General features: G+C 52.0%; 2 protein-coding genes and 1 non-coding gene across 3 annotated transcripts; all 3 read right to left on the reverse strand.

Annotated features, from left to right (window-relative positions):
- Positions 1-2: 2 nt before the first annotated feature.
- BO72DRAFT_t290 lies at positions 3-83 on the reverse strand. Its single transcript has one exon. It is a non-coding gene; the product is annotated as a tRNA-Glu (tRNA).
- A 4,557-nt stretch (positions 84-4,640) lies between these two features.
- Positions 4,641-6,496, reverse strand: BO72DRAFT_292201 (type I HSP40 co-chaperone YDJ1). The gene is made up of 4 exons (XM_040940365.1): positions 6,172-6,496; positions 6,039-6,108; positions 5,147-5,965; positions 4,641-5,091 (listed from the first exon to the last, which is right to left on the reverse strand). The coding sequence occupies exons 1-4, from the start codon at positions 6,205-6,207 to the stop codon at positions 4,775-4,777; spliced, it is 1,242 nt and encodes a 413-aa protein (XP_040796061.1). The 5' UTR covers positions 6,208-6,496; the 3' UTR covers positions 4,641-4,774.
- Positions 6,497-7,426: 930 nt separating this feature from the next.
- BO72DRAFT_292222 (uncharacterized protein) lies at positions 7,427-12,469 on the reverse strand. The gene has a single exon (XM_040940366.1). It carries the CDS (start codon positions 12,104-12,106, stop codon positions 7,799-7,801), a length of 4,308 nt encoding a protein of 1,435 aa, XP_040796062.1. The 5' UTR covers positions 12,107-12,469; the 3' UTR covers positions 7,427-7,798.
- Positions 12,470-13,807: the final 1,338 nt, after the last annotated feature.

Below are 13,807 nucleotides of genomic sequence, written 5' to 3' on the forward strand. Positions count from 1 at the left end.
AACTCCGATGCGGGGAATCGAACCCCGAGCTGCTGTGATATCTCAATGAGAGACAGCGATGTTAGCCATTACACCACATCGGATCTTGTTGGAATGATGTCAATGTTATAGCATTGTCACGTCTTTGCTAGTTCTTGACAGAGTTGAACCCCAACCGCAATAGAAGCCTGAAACTTAGAACCCGAATTTTAAGCTCAAGTCCCGCATATACATTGCGGGTTGTCCTGTGATACAGATTAGCCGCCTTATGCCTACCTACGCTCCTCCTAGCATTGTACCCATAAGATGTGGAAAGGCGCTCATTTCCGAGTATACATCGCTGATACAATAATCGGGCACCCAGCTTGTCTTCTCTTCCCCTACTACCACAGGATCGCCAGCCAGCGTGCGCATTACCAGATCGGGGACCTTTGTATAGGGCTCGTTGCGCGAGCAAGATTTAAAATCGCCAAATCGAATTAGCAGGCTCTGCGAAGCAAAGACACCCTCCATAACCTATCCCACGAGCTGATTGAACCTACCCTGGGCTCCAGTCTCGTCACCTACAAAAACATGCTCGTGGGACAGGCTATGGGGGAGTGCTGGTGGCGGTTCCTGAATAGCAGCCTCTCGGTGAACGAACCGGAATTCCAAGCTATTGTAAAGAGTATGTGCGAAATGATAATCACCACTAACCAGGAAGAGTAGTTAGTAATAGAAGTTTATCAACCACTCTCCTGTACATGCCCAGAATTCGACATGTCTAAGATTGCGAAACTCCGACAACCTTGAACACTGAAACCAATCTTCACTGAGAAAGGGAACATTAAGAAACTCCATCCTCCTGACAACATTGGAGTGTATCACGAGAAAGGAAAAGAACTCCACTTGGGCCCTAAAAAGGACAGCGGCAGGTCCGTGGAGTCTCTTGGTCGCATCGCCGGGAAACTCGGACGAGCACGAGTATTCCTAGGCAGAATCATCCAGGGATCTCAAGCAAGTTCCCCTGCCCATCCCTCAAAGGGCAGTGATGCATCCCTTGAAGGGCTCGACTTTGGATGCCCTTTGATCCGCATCATCATTCGGTCAATATCTTCGGAGACTAGGCGAAGTCTTCTTGAGTTGGTGTCTGTCGTACGGGCTCATCTCGAAGATTCCAGTCTGAAATTCTGTCATCGAGACGGCTTCCTTCAGCATGTCCTTGTCGGTCGCTTGCGGCTGGGTTGTACGTGCTTCTTTGGGCTTTGCTAGGTGCCTGCCTGGGGCTGGACCAAAGGTCCTGTCAAGCCGGGCGCAGCAATGGAAAGCCGGCTCCTCGACCGGCGTCACAAATGCGATCGGATTGATTTAGTTCTTGGGTTTCTTTTGGGTGATTGAGCAATCTCTTTCACCATCACTGGATTAGGCGAACTCATCCAGCTAGGTGCAGTCTGCATTGTATTTCTTCTTCTTGGCATCTTGGAATCTGGCGTGCATGGTCAGACTTCTCTCGGACTCGTCGGCACTCTCTGGGCCATAGCATCTGAACAAGTTTCCCTTGTTGTCGAGATTTTGCGGCAGACCTACCAGAGCCACCCCCCTATCTGGCCGGTGGCTCCTCGAAGATAATGACTCTGGCGTCCGCCAGATCTAGGCTAGATGGGGGGAATCCGGCACTCAATGAACGATATCTCCCCATGTAGAAAATGCACGACACGCGTCATTTAGACGTCGTCTGGCATCCTCGAGTGCACCACGGTGGAGTTTTTACTACCAAGAACACGCTGTAACTTCTGTGCTTTGCAATGCTCCCGGCGATTACAAAAGTCAATACTATCTATGTTAGTATATACGTAAGCAATGTAAAGGACAGTGGGATTTACCTGTGCCGGCCTCTTCCACAAGTTTTCTAATATCCTGGTTTCTGGTTCACACCGACGAATGCACATGGTTAATATTTCCCCTCCGAGTGTACCGGTCGAAATCCACTGTTGCAAAGTCTGGCTCCCAGGACTTGATGCAATCAGGAATGTCGACATCGGTGTTTGAAATTACCAACAAAAGTGGTGAAGCAACAGAAAGCCTTTCCTAAAGCTATTGGACAGTGGTCGCCACTTCCTGTGTTGGGATCGAGTAGAGTATGGCCCCCATCTAGGATGACCACGCCCACTTTTTCGGGAATAATCGCACGGTCATGGATGGCTGCGACGAGTTTCCCAGGGGTAGTTATGAAGAGCCTGGCGACGATGCACCTACCCGAGTGTGTAGTAGGTGAGGTGCAAGTACCAGATCCAAAGAGACGTACCACCTGAATCAGGCCATCGAAATTCTTTTCGATCAGCGCTGCAATCTCTGCAGCTTGCTTCGCCGCCTCCTTGGTTTCTGTTACAAAGATGGAGCCACGAGTCGAAAAGAGCTTCGAGGCGCCGAATCTCATCGGTCCATTCCTTCTTTTGATCGTCGATATGGACATTCGTGGCTGCATCACAGCACTCCCCTTGGCGCCTTGGACTGGTGTCGAGATCCTCAAAGTGTCGATATAGTATCAACCTTGTAGCCGACGGCGGAAACCCACGCCGCGCCGGGGGGAACTGGCAGAAAGAATAGGAGCTGGAGGCGAGGCCATGACACAAGGATAGTGGTGAGTTCTAACTTGAAGTCACCTTCTTTCTGGGCTTCGGGAATCTCCAGGCGTTGGTGGATGTATGAAGAGTGAGGACGAAGGTGAAGAGGACGAATGGTCTCGGATTCAATGATTGAGAGATTCTGCTTCATTCATTGATGGACAATGGTGAAGTTATCCAGGTGCTGCTGCCTTGAATGGAATGTTTTAGGGCCAGCTTCATTCAGCAAGCATTATGGCTTTCCACACAACAACCGCTCCAACCTCTTTTCTGCTACATTAACTGTAGCTGGCAGTCTCCCAGGCTTTGACTTGAATCAAGTCAATACTATTCCTAAGTGGAACTTTCCCACCCCCGCCTGGATTGGTTGCAAGGAGAGATCGCGTACTTTGCTACGGTAGCAACGGACCAGAGGTTACTACACTTGAGGAACTACTGAAGAAGAATCTTCTTTTCGAGTGGGGGTTCTACCAACCGATCCAAATTCCGACAAACGACGAAGTCGAATGTTCATCCCGAGCGGCCCACTGACAAGAGCAATGACAAGCAAACAAACGCGTGACGGGCAATATCCATCCTTCAGATTCGATGCACCCCAGCTCACCGGACTCGATCCGTGGTAACCTGGCTGCGTGAGGAGTACTACACGAATAGGAAGAACAACGAAGTCTGATGAAGAAGATAAGATATGACGTCGAAACCCCGGCCCAGGTTGGCCGCGCTTACCTTCAGTTGAGATTCTATGTCCACCAGCTGAGCGGACTCGATCCGTGGTGTCCTGGATGGGCGAGGAGTATTACACCGACAAGGAAGGATGAGAAGTCGACCCTCCAGGGCAAGGTTGCGGCGATGCCTTCAGGAAATGCAGGGTCCTTTCTGGCGGTAAAGGGTCATTTAAAAGAACTCTTGTCTACGACGGTGGGCGACGCATGCCATTTTGCAAGAATCTCAGGTCTGCCGATGGTAAACCATACCTTGTCAATCACTACCTCACGAGCACCGCCTTATCCTTGCTATCTCAAAGCGCAACCATCGGGCTTGGAAGAAGCTACTTGACTAATACAGAATAACTGCATCAGAATCAGAAGGGTTATCAGGGGTAGTAAGGTATTTTAAGTCGAAGGTATTGCTACATCGGGAAGGGTTGCTTACTGAGGGATACTACATGTATATAATCTGAGACATCGGGATCATTCCTGGGTAAATCACAATGCATTCAAGCTTTCTATCAATCAAGCCAGGGAAATTGCTCTGTCTGGTCTTTGCGAATCGGCCAGATTGTCATTCTGGCCCAGTGGGCACTATACGTGGGCTTTCCTGATTTCACGGAGACAATCTTCTATGATAGCTGATGAGTTTTCTGATCAGACGCGGGTTATCCTACTTATCCTACTTATGAGAATCAGACTCTCGCGATTATCATTTTGTCTCCTTTTATCTTGCAGTGGGCCAGCTGTTTTGTGTATTCTGATATAGTTTCTTATCCTCGAGGACAGCGATGCCAAACAATTGGTTCAGCCCCTGCCCAGTAGCGAGGCAGGGCGGGAAGTACCATGGAAAAGAATATATGCAAATACCAGAAGCGTGGCCACGGCTACTTTCCCCAGTCTTAAGGATGGAATGCGAATACAGATGAAGTGAACTCGGCTCACAACTGAATTATGACATGCGATACCCAAAGTCGCGCTGGTAGTCTATGGAACTTTAGAAAAACGAAAACACTCGACCTTGTCTCCTCTTCCCAACAGGCCCTTGCTCATCCACATGTAAACAAGGAAAGCCGACGGAGAGAAGAGAAAGAAAAGAGAAGTTACTCTGTGAAATGTCATGATCTCATCAATCTATTCATCAAATTCCATCGGCTTCGTTTCCCCATAGAGAAGAGCCGAAGGCCAAGGAACACGGGAAAAGAGAACATTGGACATGGGAATCTCAAAGCGTCGGGATGGAAATGGTGATAGAAAGAAGAGAAATGCAAGCAAGGAAAAGAAAAGAAAATATCCATTGTCATCTTCCGAATTCTTCAGTGCAAACGCCATCGCAAGTGTCAATGTCATGACATGAGAAACACAAAAACAAAACCGAGCAACAGCACCAGGGCAGAAACCCCCCACATGGTATCATAAGCGAATCTCAGAAAGCCCCAGCGCATCATCATCATGCATCTACTACTGTCCCTCTCCGGGAAAGGTTTACTGAGAGGCGCACTGCACGCGCTCAGCACCAGGAGGAACATCATCGTCATCCTCGTCCATGGAGTTGGCAGCTCCATGGGCGCGCGCCTGGGAGTAATCGCTGCCGTCAATGTCTTCAATCTCGAAGTCCTCGACCATGGCATCAGCCGCGGGCTTGGGCTGCTCCAAGCGGGGAGGCAGGACCTGTTCGAGCAACTCGAGGTTCTTGAGCTGGTCCTTCTCAGGGAACTTGACGTCGAACTGGATGTAGAGGTTGCCGAAGTCGTGGTGACGGTAGGAAGGCATACCCTGGCCCTTGATGACCTTGATAGCACCTGCGGAGTTTGTCAGTCAAGGAGCCGCACAACGGGCTAAGCTGGGAATACTAACCAGGAGTGATGACCTCGCCAGGGGCGATGTTGACGGTCAACCAGCGCTCATCCAAGTGCTCAATGTTGATAGTGCCACCGGCGAGAGCGGTGAGCAGGTCGATCTCAGCCTGGTAGAAAAGGTCGTCATCCTTGCGCTGGAAGCGAGGGTGCGGCTTCTGCTCGATCTCAAAGACCACATCACCGGGCATAACGCCGGGCATCTGGTCACCCTCACCGCGGAACTCGATCTTCTGTCCGTTCTTGACACCCTTGTCCACGTGGACGTGGAGGACCTTACGCTCGACCACGGTCTTCTTGCCGTTACACTTCTTACAGCGATCCTTATCGCGGATGATCTCGCCCTCGCCGTTACAATCGGGGCAGACGGTCTGGAAGCGCTGGATCATGGGACCCATCTGGCGCATCATCGTCTTCATACCGCTGCCGTTACAGCCCGTGCAGGACTTGACAGCACCCTCCTTACCACCGCGACCGTCACAGCCCGCGCAGATGACGGACTTCTGCAGAGCCAGCTTCGACACCTTACCGCGGTAGATGTCCTCCAGGTTGACCTTGTGCACGTGGTGGATAGTGCGGGCTTTCTTGGGGCCCTGGTCGCGCATGCCGCCGCCGAACATGCCTCCGAAACCACCGCCGCCGCCGAAGAACTGGGCGAACAGATCCTCAGCGCCCATACCGCCGCCGGCACCGCCATGCTCGAGACCCTCCTCACCGAGCTGGTCGTAGAGGGAACGCTTCTGGGGATCGGACAGGACCTCGTAAGCGTGGGACAACTCCTTGAACTTCTCGGCAGCTTCAGGGTTGTTGGTGTTCTTGTCTGTGGGTGTAGGAACACTGATTAGTGCACCGAACGAGGTAACTGGCGCAATCTCGACTGTGGAAGCACATACCAGGGTGATACTTCAGAGCACCCTTTTTGTAGGCAGTCTTAAGTTGGGCCTCAGTGGCCGTGGGGGGGACCTGTCCGTCTCGCTGTTAATCCGCAAGTTTCAAACCAGAACTCAAATTTGCAGAAAAACGTACCCCGAGGGTGTCGTAGAACTTGGTTTCCTTGACCATTTTGATCTAAATCTGAAAATTTGAGGGGATGGAAGAAGGGGGGTATCGAGTGATGTCGAAATCAAAGAACTTTTCGGAGGAAAGTGAAAGGCGAGGGAAATTCAGTCGGCAAGTCTACAGCTGAGGGTATTGAAAAAAGCGACGAAGGGCGAAAACGGGGATCAGAAGCGCCGGTTTTCGAGCAAGGAAGCGCGCACAGCGACAAGAAGTGAAAGAGAGGGGGTGGATAAGGGTGAGAGAAAGCGGAGGAGAAGACGAGAGGAGAGGAGAGAAAGTGGGATAAGAAAGTTGTTGAACAGAGAGACAAGACAACTCGTTCGGGATTATCAGAGCCAAGGGAGTAACAGCAAGCCTCAGGCGGCGAAAGAAAAGAGGCGGAGTTTTGGTCACTGGTAAATTACCGGTAACAGGCACCAAGTTTGCCAAGCGTTGCGGCCGATCTCAGGGATTTTGATACCGGAGATACGATGTGGCGAAAGTCCGGAAGTATAGAAAATTATGATAAAAAATTACTTTAGTATTAAGGAGATGAGGAGGATTGAACTGATGAACTGATGAACCGAGAAAGAACTAAGAAAGATAGACAACGTAATCATTCCTTCCAGACCAGACGCAACCAGGCTGCTTTTGAACCAATTGAGAGGGCGAGAATAGTGAGTAGGTGTCTTATCCTCAGACTGAATGATGATGTTCTCGTTGTTTCGACTGCCCCGTCATCCGCCGCTTTGCTGGCCCGAGCGCGCCTGGAAGAGTGTCCATGGCTTTCGGTGCACTTCCATCGCTTTCCATCACTTTCCATTCCTTTCTGCGGTAGCAATCAGGCTGTCCAGGTTGGTAATCTATACTTCAGCTCCAACTTTACACGTCTTTTCATGTGGAAATGGTCCGTATTGATCATCAAAAGGGTGCTCAATCCTAAAATTAGATAGTAATCCCATACGGACCGACAATAGTTCTCACAATCAAGAATATTATCATTAACCAGTATCCGTACTGTAAGTGTTGCAGGACCAATGCAAAAATTGGAAGGCCTGTTTACGACCACACCGCTGAACCAGGAGCCAATCATGTGGGGACTGGATGTTGGTTGTCAGGCAGAAAAGTCTTAAGGAGGTAATGAAAATTCCGGGCCGACTGTGGCGCTACCGCCACCTTAGGCTCACCACAACACAGCCTGGCTATTCTAGATTGGGGAATATACTTGCCAGTTAGGGCTCAATGCTTAACTCCTTCTCTACAAGAGGATAGCACATTTCCTACTGCCTTGTAGATGGGAGGTTGAAAGACTGAGCTGGTCTTGTACTCTGCCACTTGTGTTCAGTTCAGCCTTTCAACCTCAGATGATACATCCTATCACTTGCTTGCACACTACCATGTGAACTTGCGCGAGGCTACGTCTTCAAGCAACTCCCATAACACGATTGGAGAATTGTCATGCATTATACGCTATGCCAAAACCGACTATCTAGATACAAAATGCAAGGAAGAGACTCGTGAGTCCCGTGCCGCTTCCACATATGTTCATGTACAATTCTAGAACAGACGCAGAAAGAAAAAAAAAATCCTTGACGGCGCAAGGTGCTTACCCCATCTACTTCCTCCCCCACTTCTTCACGCGGAACACATAGTAAAGAGCAATGGCCGCCGCGACGTTGAATCCCCAATAACACCAGAAGATGCCATAGTTCCGCCATCTCTCATCCCAGTAGATCCACCGGAGCGCCAGATACTGGTCCGCGGAGGACATGGAGCAATACTCGCAGCCCGCGGTGGCGTTGGAGTTGTACAGCTGACCCCCGGCGGCGGAGACGTAGCGATCCAGGTACTGACCGCAGGTCTGGCCGGCGGGCGGGTCGAAGACACTCAGCTCCGCCGCGTTGCACTCCACCGAGCGGCCGTGGAGGATGGTACTGCTCATACCGCCGATGTAGTAGGTGAACGGGGAGACGCGGTACATGAAGATCCAGAAGCCGGGGAGATCACCCGGGGGCTGCATGACGCCGTTGAAGATGAAGGAGAAACCGAACATCAGAGTGGCCAGCATGGCGGCGAGGGTGGGCTCGCCGATCGCGCAGACGACCAACTGGGCCATGCTGGATGCATAGATGAAGAACTGGACGATGAACAGCAGGGCAAGGCCACGTCGCTCGGCGTCCTGGCCGGTACCTATCACCGTCCAGTAGTAGCAGGCCCATGAGCAGATGCCCAGAACAATCTGCCAAGGGATCTCGACGAGCACCTGTGAGATGATGAAAACCTTCCACGAGTAGACTCGCGAGGGTCGCTCGCGGACCTCGTAGAGAGCACGCTGCCGGACGAACTTGGGCATGATCTGGTTGACTAGGGTGTTGAAAATCGTGCAGAGCAGGAAGATACTGAAGAGAGTGTTCTGGAACCCCTGCTGCGTGTTGTTGGACTTGAAGAAGGAGAAACCGATGAAGAGACCGGAGATGATGCCGAGCACGTACTTCGAGAACAGGTACTCGGGCTGGCGGTAGTACTGCTGGAACACTCGCTGCAGGACGTAGTAAAGCTGGCTGGTCAGCGGCATCGCGAACTCCGCGTCGCTGTCATCACCGGGGTGCGTCTGGGGCTCCGGCTGTTGCTGGGCATCCTGGAGCCGGGTGACCTCGGCGTGGACCGCCTTGAACTCGGGGCTGTCGTTCCAGATCTGCACCCAGTCGGGTCCCTTGGTGTTATCCCCAGAGACAATTTCGAGAATGTATTCAGCCGGGTTCTCCAGGTCGCCGCAGGTTCGACCGCCGTTGCGTTTGAAGTAGTCGAGCAGGATCTGGGAGTTCGGGCCGATATCACCAAAGTAGACGGTCCGGCCTCCCTTGGCGAGGAAGAGCAGGCGATCGAATGTTTGGAAAAGCAGGGCACTCGGTTGATGGATCGTAGCCAGCACTGCTTGTCCGTGGTCCGCCAGTCGTCGCAGAAGCGAGCAGATGGTCCAAGAGCTCTGAGAATCGAGACCGCTGGTGGGCTCATCCAGGAAGATCAGAAGCGTCGGCTTGGCCGCTAACTCAACACCGATACTGAGTAGTTTTCTTTGTTCCACGTTCAAGCCCTCGCCCAGTGAGCCTACTACAGCCTCGGCAAAGTCTTGCATGCGCAGGATCTTGATGACTTCTTCCACGTACTCGAACTTCTCTTCCTTAGGCACAGACCGGGGCTGGCGAAGCATCGCGCTGAACCGGAGGGCTTCACGAACGGTGGTGGTTTCCAGGTGAAGATCCTGCTGCTGCACGTAACCGGTTCTCCGGGGGAAGTTGGCCGCCAGGGGTCGCCCGTTGACCACAACATCACCGGTCACCACGCCGATGGAGACTCTTTGAGCAAGAACATCCAAAAGGGTGGTTTTACCGGCGCCCGAAACACCCATCAGTGCCGTTAATGTGCCAGGCTTGACCCATCCGTTGACGTTGTCCAGAAGCCGTCGTGTACCCTCTTTGACCGGGATGTCGTAGTTGAGGGCTTTCCATGAGAGGATGTCCGTTTGCTCAGGAAGGTGGATGACTTCGTCCTCGTTGCTTTGTAATTCCGGCTTCGGGGGAGCTGCCTTACCACCTTCCACTCCCTCCGAGGCGGCCAAAAACTGAGGGACGTGACCCGGGCGGAAAACCAGAGTCTCTGCCTTGGATGACTCGCCGGTGTTGATTTCGGAGAAGAACAAGCAGGTGCAGGTGAAGAAGATCATGAAGGCGAGGAGAATACCGAAATTCCTCCAGATGTGGGAGTAGTAATACTCGTAATTCTGTTCAATAAAGGCATCCCCGGAAACGTAGCGTTCGCCAGCCACGGCTCCCACAGCTGAACAGATGAATGAAGACCCCGTACCATAGCTTGGGATCACCGATGCACAAGGGAAGTTCCGCCCATGAAACTCATTAGACACCAATGCCTCGAAGGCGTAGAAGATCGGGTTGATCCAGCGAATCCAAGAGAGCCATGGGTGCATGTAGGGTTGCGGTAGGGTGAAGCCGGTATAGACCACGATGCAAAGGATCATCACACCTGCCATTGCCATAGCTTGCGTAACCGTCTTGGTAGCTGCAGCTAATGTCCGGAAAATTCCCGACATCGTCAGGATCGCCATAATGAGAAACAGGTAGTAGATGAAGAACTGTGACGGTTCCCGGCGCAGGTTGGTCATGAAGTAGAGGACGATACAAAAGACGGAGCAGCGCATCAATTTGATTGGTAGGTCCATGATTATGCTGGCGAGGGATTCGGCAAATGGGTGGACAAACGCATAGCCTGCCTGCTTCGAGGCAATCGGCCTCTGGCTGTATAGTTGCATGATCTCATTCATCGTAACCAAAGCGTTCATGAGGACGGAAAAATACAAGACAGCGCCTTTCTGGAAGAAAGCGGTGGTTGTGTTGGGCGAGTTGTAGAAGATGGATCCAATAACCAGAGACAGGATAACTTGAACGATGACGGTGGACATTGCCGTGGGAAGATCATTGCGCAGCCGCTGAAATGCTCTGCGCAGACAGAGACGCACCTGCATCGGGACGGATAGAAGGTATGGACTTTGAGCTCTAGTATGGCGGGCTTGCCTCTCTTCGTGGTGCTGCTTGAACTCTCTAGCTTCGTCGGCGCCGACTGGGTGGTCGCGTTGATATTGCTCTATCTGAGCGCAGAGCTCTTTGTATTCGGGGCTGCGCTTCCAATAATCGGCGAATTCCTGAGGGGTGCGAGGGACCTTGTCGACCATGTCTGGACGTGCCCTGCGTTCCCCAGGGTTAGTGATGGACGTGAGAAAATCGCCACTAACTTGACGTTCTGGCAGCTCCCATCCCATCTCCTGGAAGAAGGCCACAGCGCGATCACTAGGGCCGTAGTAGATCTCGTAGCCTTCATATAGAAGGACGACCTTATCGAACAGGTCGTACATCGACTGAGATGCCTGATAGGCGGCAACCGCATGGCACGACTGTCCAATGTCGGCAGAGAGGCGTAAGGACTTGATGAGCTTCAGGGCAGACGCGGAATCCAAGCCGCGAGTGCTGTTGTCCCAGGCTCCGATCCGACTCCGAGAAAGGAACATTTCAGCGATACTGACTCGCTTGCGCTCGCCACCACTGACTCCTCGAATGAAATTGTCTCCAACCTTGGTGTTGATGGTTTGGGTGAGGCCGAACACCGAAAGAACGACTTGGGTGAGCGTGTCGACATACTCTTCGCGCGTAATACCTTCGAGGCGTCGTTGAGGAGTACGCGCATAAGCCGCAAATGAGAGGGTCTGGCCAACTGTCAGATGGGGGAAGTGCTGGTCAACCTCCCCATTGTAGGCGACTTCGCCACGATGATGCTTGATCATGTCATCGTATGCCAGTCCCTGGAACTGGATATTACTTTGAGGTTCAAGAGTCAGCCCCCCGAGATGTCCACAAAGAGTCTTCAGAAAGGTCGAACAGCCACTTCCTGGACGACCAAGTACCAGAAGCAGCTCACCACTCTGAAGTAGCCCGTCAAAGTTGTGAAGGATCTGGCGTGGGGGAGGCGACCGTTCTCCCGAAAGAAGTCGGGAGATTCGGCGGAAAGGGGTCGTCAGCTGCGTGAGAAGTGTTTCCTGAAGTCGTAGTGCCGAACCCGAGCCGGAGATACACAAGTTGGAGAAGACGACGCCCTGAGTTTGTGGTGTAATTCCTGCCTGACTATTTGCCCTCAGAACCATTGCTGCCCATCGTCGATGGTCAAATTCCGGATTCGTGGGATCCAATCGGGGGTCGTTCTTTTCGTCAAGGGTCGCAGTATGTGAGAGTGTCCGGCCATGTCGACTCGAAGCGATTCGTGTAAGATTTTGAAGCTCCTCCTGCTCGTCTTCAGATGTTAATGATACGCTCGAGTCCGACCGATGGTCGCCGAGCACATCTCCGACTTTCTGCATGGCGCCGCCGGAAATGATAATAAACTCGCTAGAACAATCAGTTGATGTTCAGAGGATAGGGCCTCTGAGCCTGAGTGGTTGTGGCCTATGTTGCGCTGGAAATAAGGTTGTACGAGAGCGAACTGATTGAATAGAGACAAGCGAATCCAAAGGTGGATGAACGTATATCAGGAGGGAGAATTTAGGTAAGTATGATTTACCCCTTCCCCTCTCAAGCTGCGTTTATCAGTCTCATATTTAAAATGCTTCCAAACGAAGACGTCGGCAAAGCGCAGACCGCAGCCCGAGACTGAACCACTGGTCCTATTCATCATAGTTTTTATGGTTATGCCTCGAACCCGGAAGGAGGTGAAGCCGGCCCCACGAGATGGAGACGGCTATTCTAGAATGCATTGGCCCAGGCGCCCCCGAATCGCCATGCACAACTAGAAGTCTGAGTACAAGTTTTTGAGGCACAGAGCCTGGGGAACGGAGATAGTAGATCGGTCCCGAGCCCCGTGGCAGCAATCCCGTTGGTATGACCAGATTTTGCACTCAGGAGCGGAGCCACTTCGCCTTGTTGGCACGCCGATATTCGCGGTTTAGAGGGCCAGGGGTCGCTTAAAGTTTGTCTGACTCCGACTATCACCCCCTGCAAGTGCTCGAATCGAGGGTTGACTTTGGAGAATTTCCATGCTTTTTTCCCCCTCGCCACATGCGTCAAATCCGGTCTGACGCGCCACAAGGCTCACAATTGAGGCCCAAGCAATAATTGAACCAATCCAGAGGAAGAACTTTGTTGCATTTTTGGCGCTGATTCATCGCGCTGGTTTATCGGTACCGTGAGATGATCTTCAGCACAGCAATTATGCAGTCGCTGGGGCAGTCGGCGAAACGGAATTCCTAGCGCCGACATCGCGGCGCGCCCGCTGCCCGACCACCGATTGTGGGTTCACAACTGTCATTTGAGGAAGTCTCGAGGTTAGTACCGTGGTACGGCGTTTCACATCTCAGGTCCAACACCCTCATGAATGGAAACATTCGAGGGGCCAGGGGAAGCTCGTCGGCTATTGCAGACACACAGCGTTATCTCCGTCCGACGTGTCAAAAGATGGGGAATGCTTGTCATCATGTGATCTTGAGGCGACAAGATATACGTATACCCTCACTGTGGGAAATGATTCATCGATAAGCTATTGCTTCTGCGGCATGGTATGTAGAAGAGCCGTTGAAGTCCGTCTAGGAAGTCAATGCCAGGCGAACCGTTCTTTGTAGGCAGGTGGGATTGCCAATCCATCCGAATTTCAAGGCAGCTAGCTGTCTTCAGACCAGGGCGAAGCCCCTCAATGACAGACACTCAGGGGTCAAAATCATCTCCAGCAACAGAGTTTCATGATCGAATAAGTCAAAAGTCTAGAATCATGGCCACAAATTCGAGTCATAGTCACCAAAGCCTGGAACCCCTACTCAATTCAAGGAGATCATGGATGGGAAAGGAGGGAATCCCATTCGCGCTGCTGCCCATGAGGGAAAAAAGGGATTCAAACAACGCAAACAGAGCTTCGTCCCCGGCCGCCCGGAATGGAAAGCGGTGAATCCCACCATGCAGCCCAGTAGCTAGAAAAAAAACCACCACAAACTTGACTCACTCTTTTCCTTTTCTCTTCTTCTTCTCTCTAAGCGCCATCCTTACCAATGCTGCGTTTCTTTGCTACACACGAC

Source organism: Aspergillus fijiensis (genome assembly GCF_003184825.1).
Source record: "Aspergillus fijiensis CBS 313.89 unplaced genomic scaffold BO72scaffold_83, whole genome shotgun sequence".
NCBI lineage: Eukaryota > Fungi > Ascomycota > Eurotiomycetes > Eurotiales > Aspergillaceae > Aspergillus > Aspergillus fijiensis.

Excerpts from the sequence above, each read along its gene's own strand:
- BO72DRAFT_292201 (XM_040940365.1), bottom strand. The coding sequence starts at position 6,207 with ATGGTCAAGGAAACCAAGTTCTACGACACCCTCGGG. Across the intron at positions 6,109-6,171 it reads AGTTCTACGACACCCTCGGG|GTCCCCCCCACGGCCACTGA; the intron begins GTACGTTTTTCT and ends CGAGACGGACAG. Across the intron at positions 5,966-6,038 it reads TGCTCTGAAGTATCACCCTG|ACAAGAACACCAACAACCCT; the intron begins GTATGTGCTTCC and ends CTACACCCACAG.
- BO72DRAFT_292222 (XM_040940366.1), bottom strand. The coding sequence starts at position 12,106 with ATGCAGAAAGTCGGAGATGTGCTCGGCGACCATCGGTCGGACTCGAGC.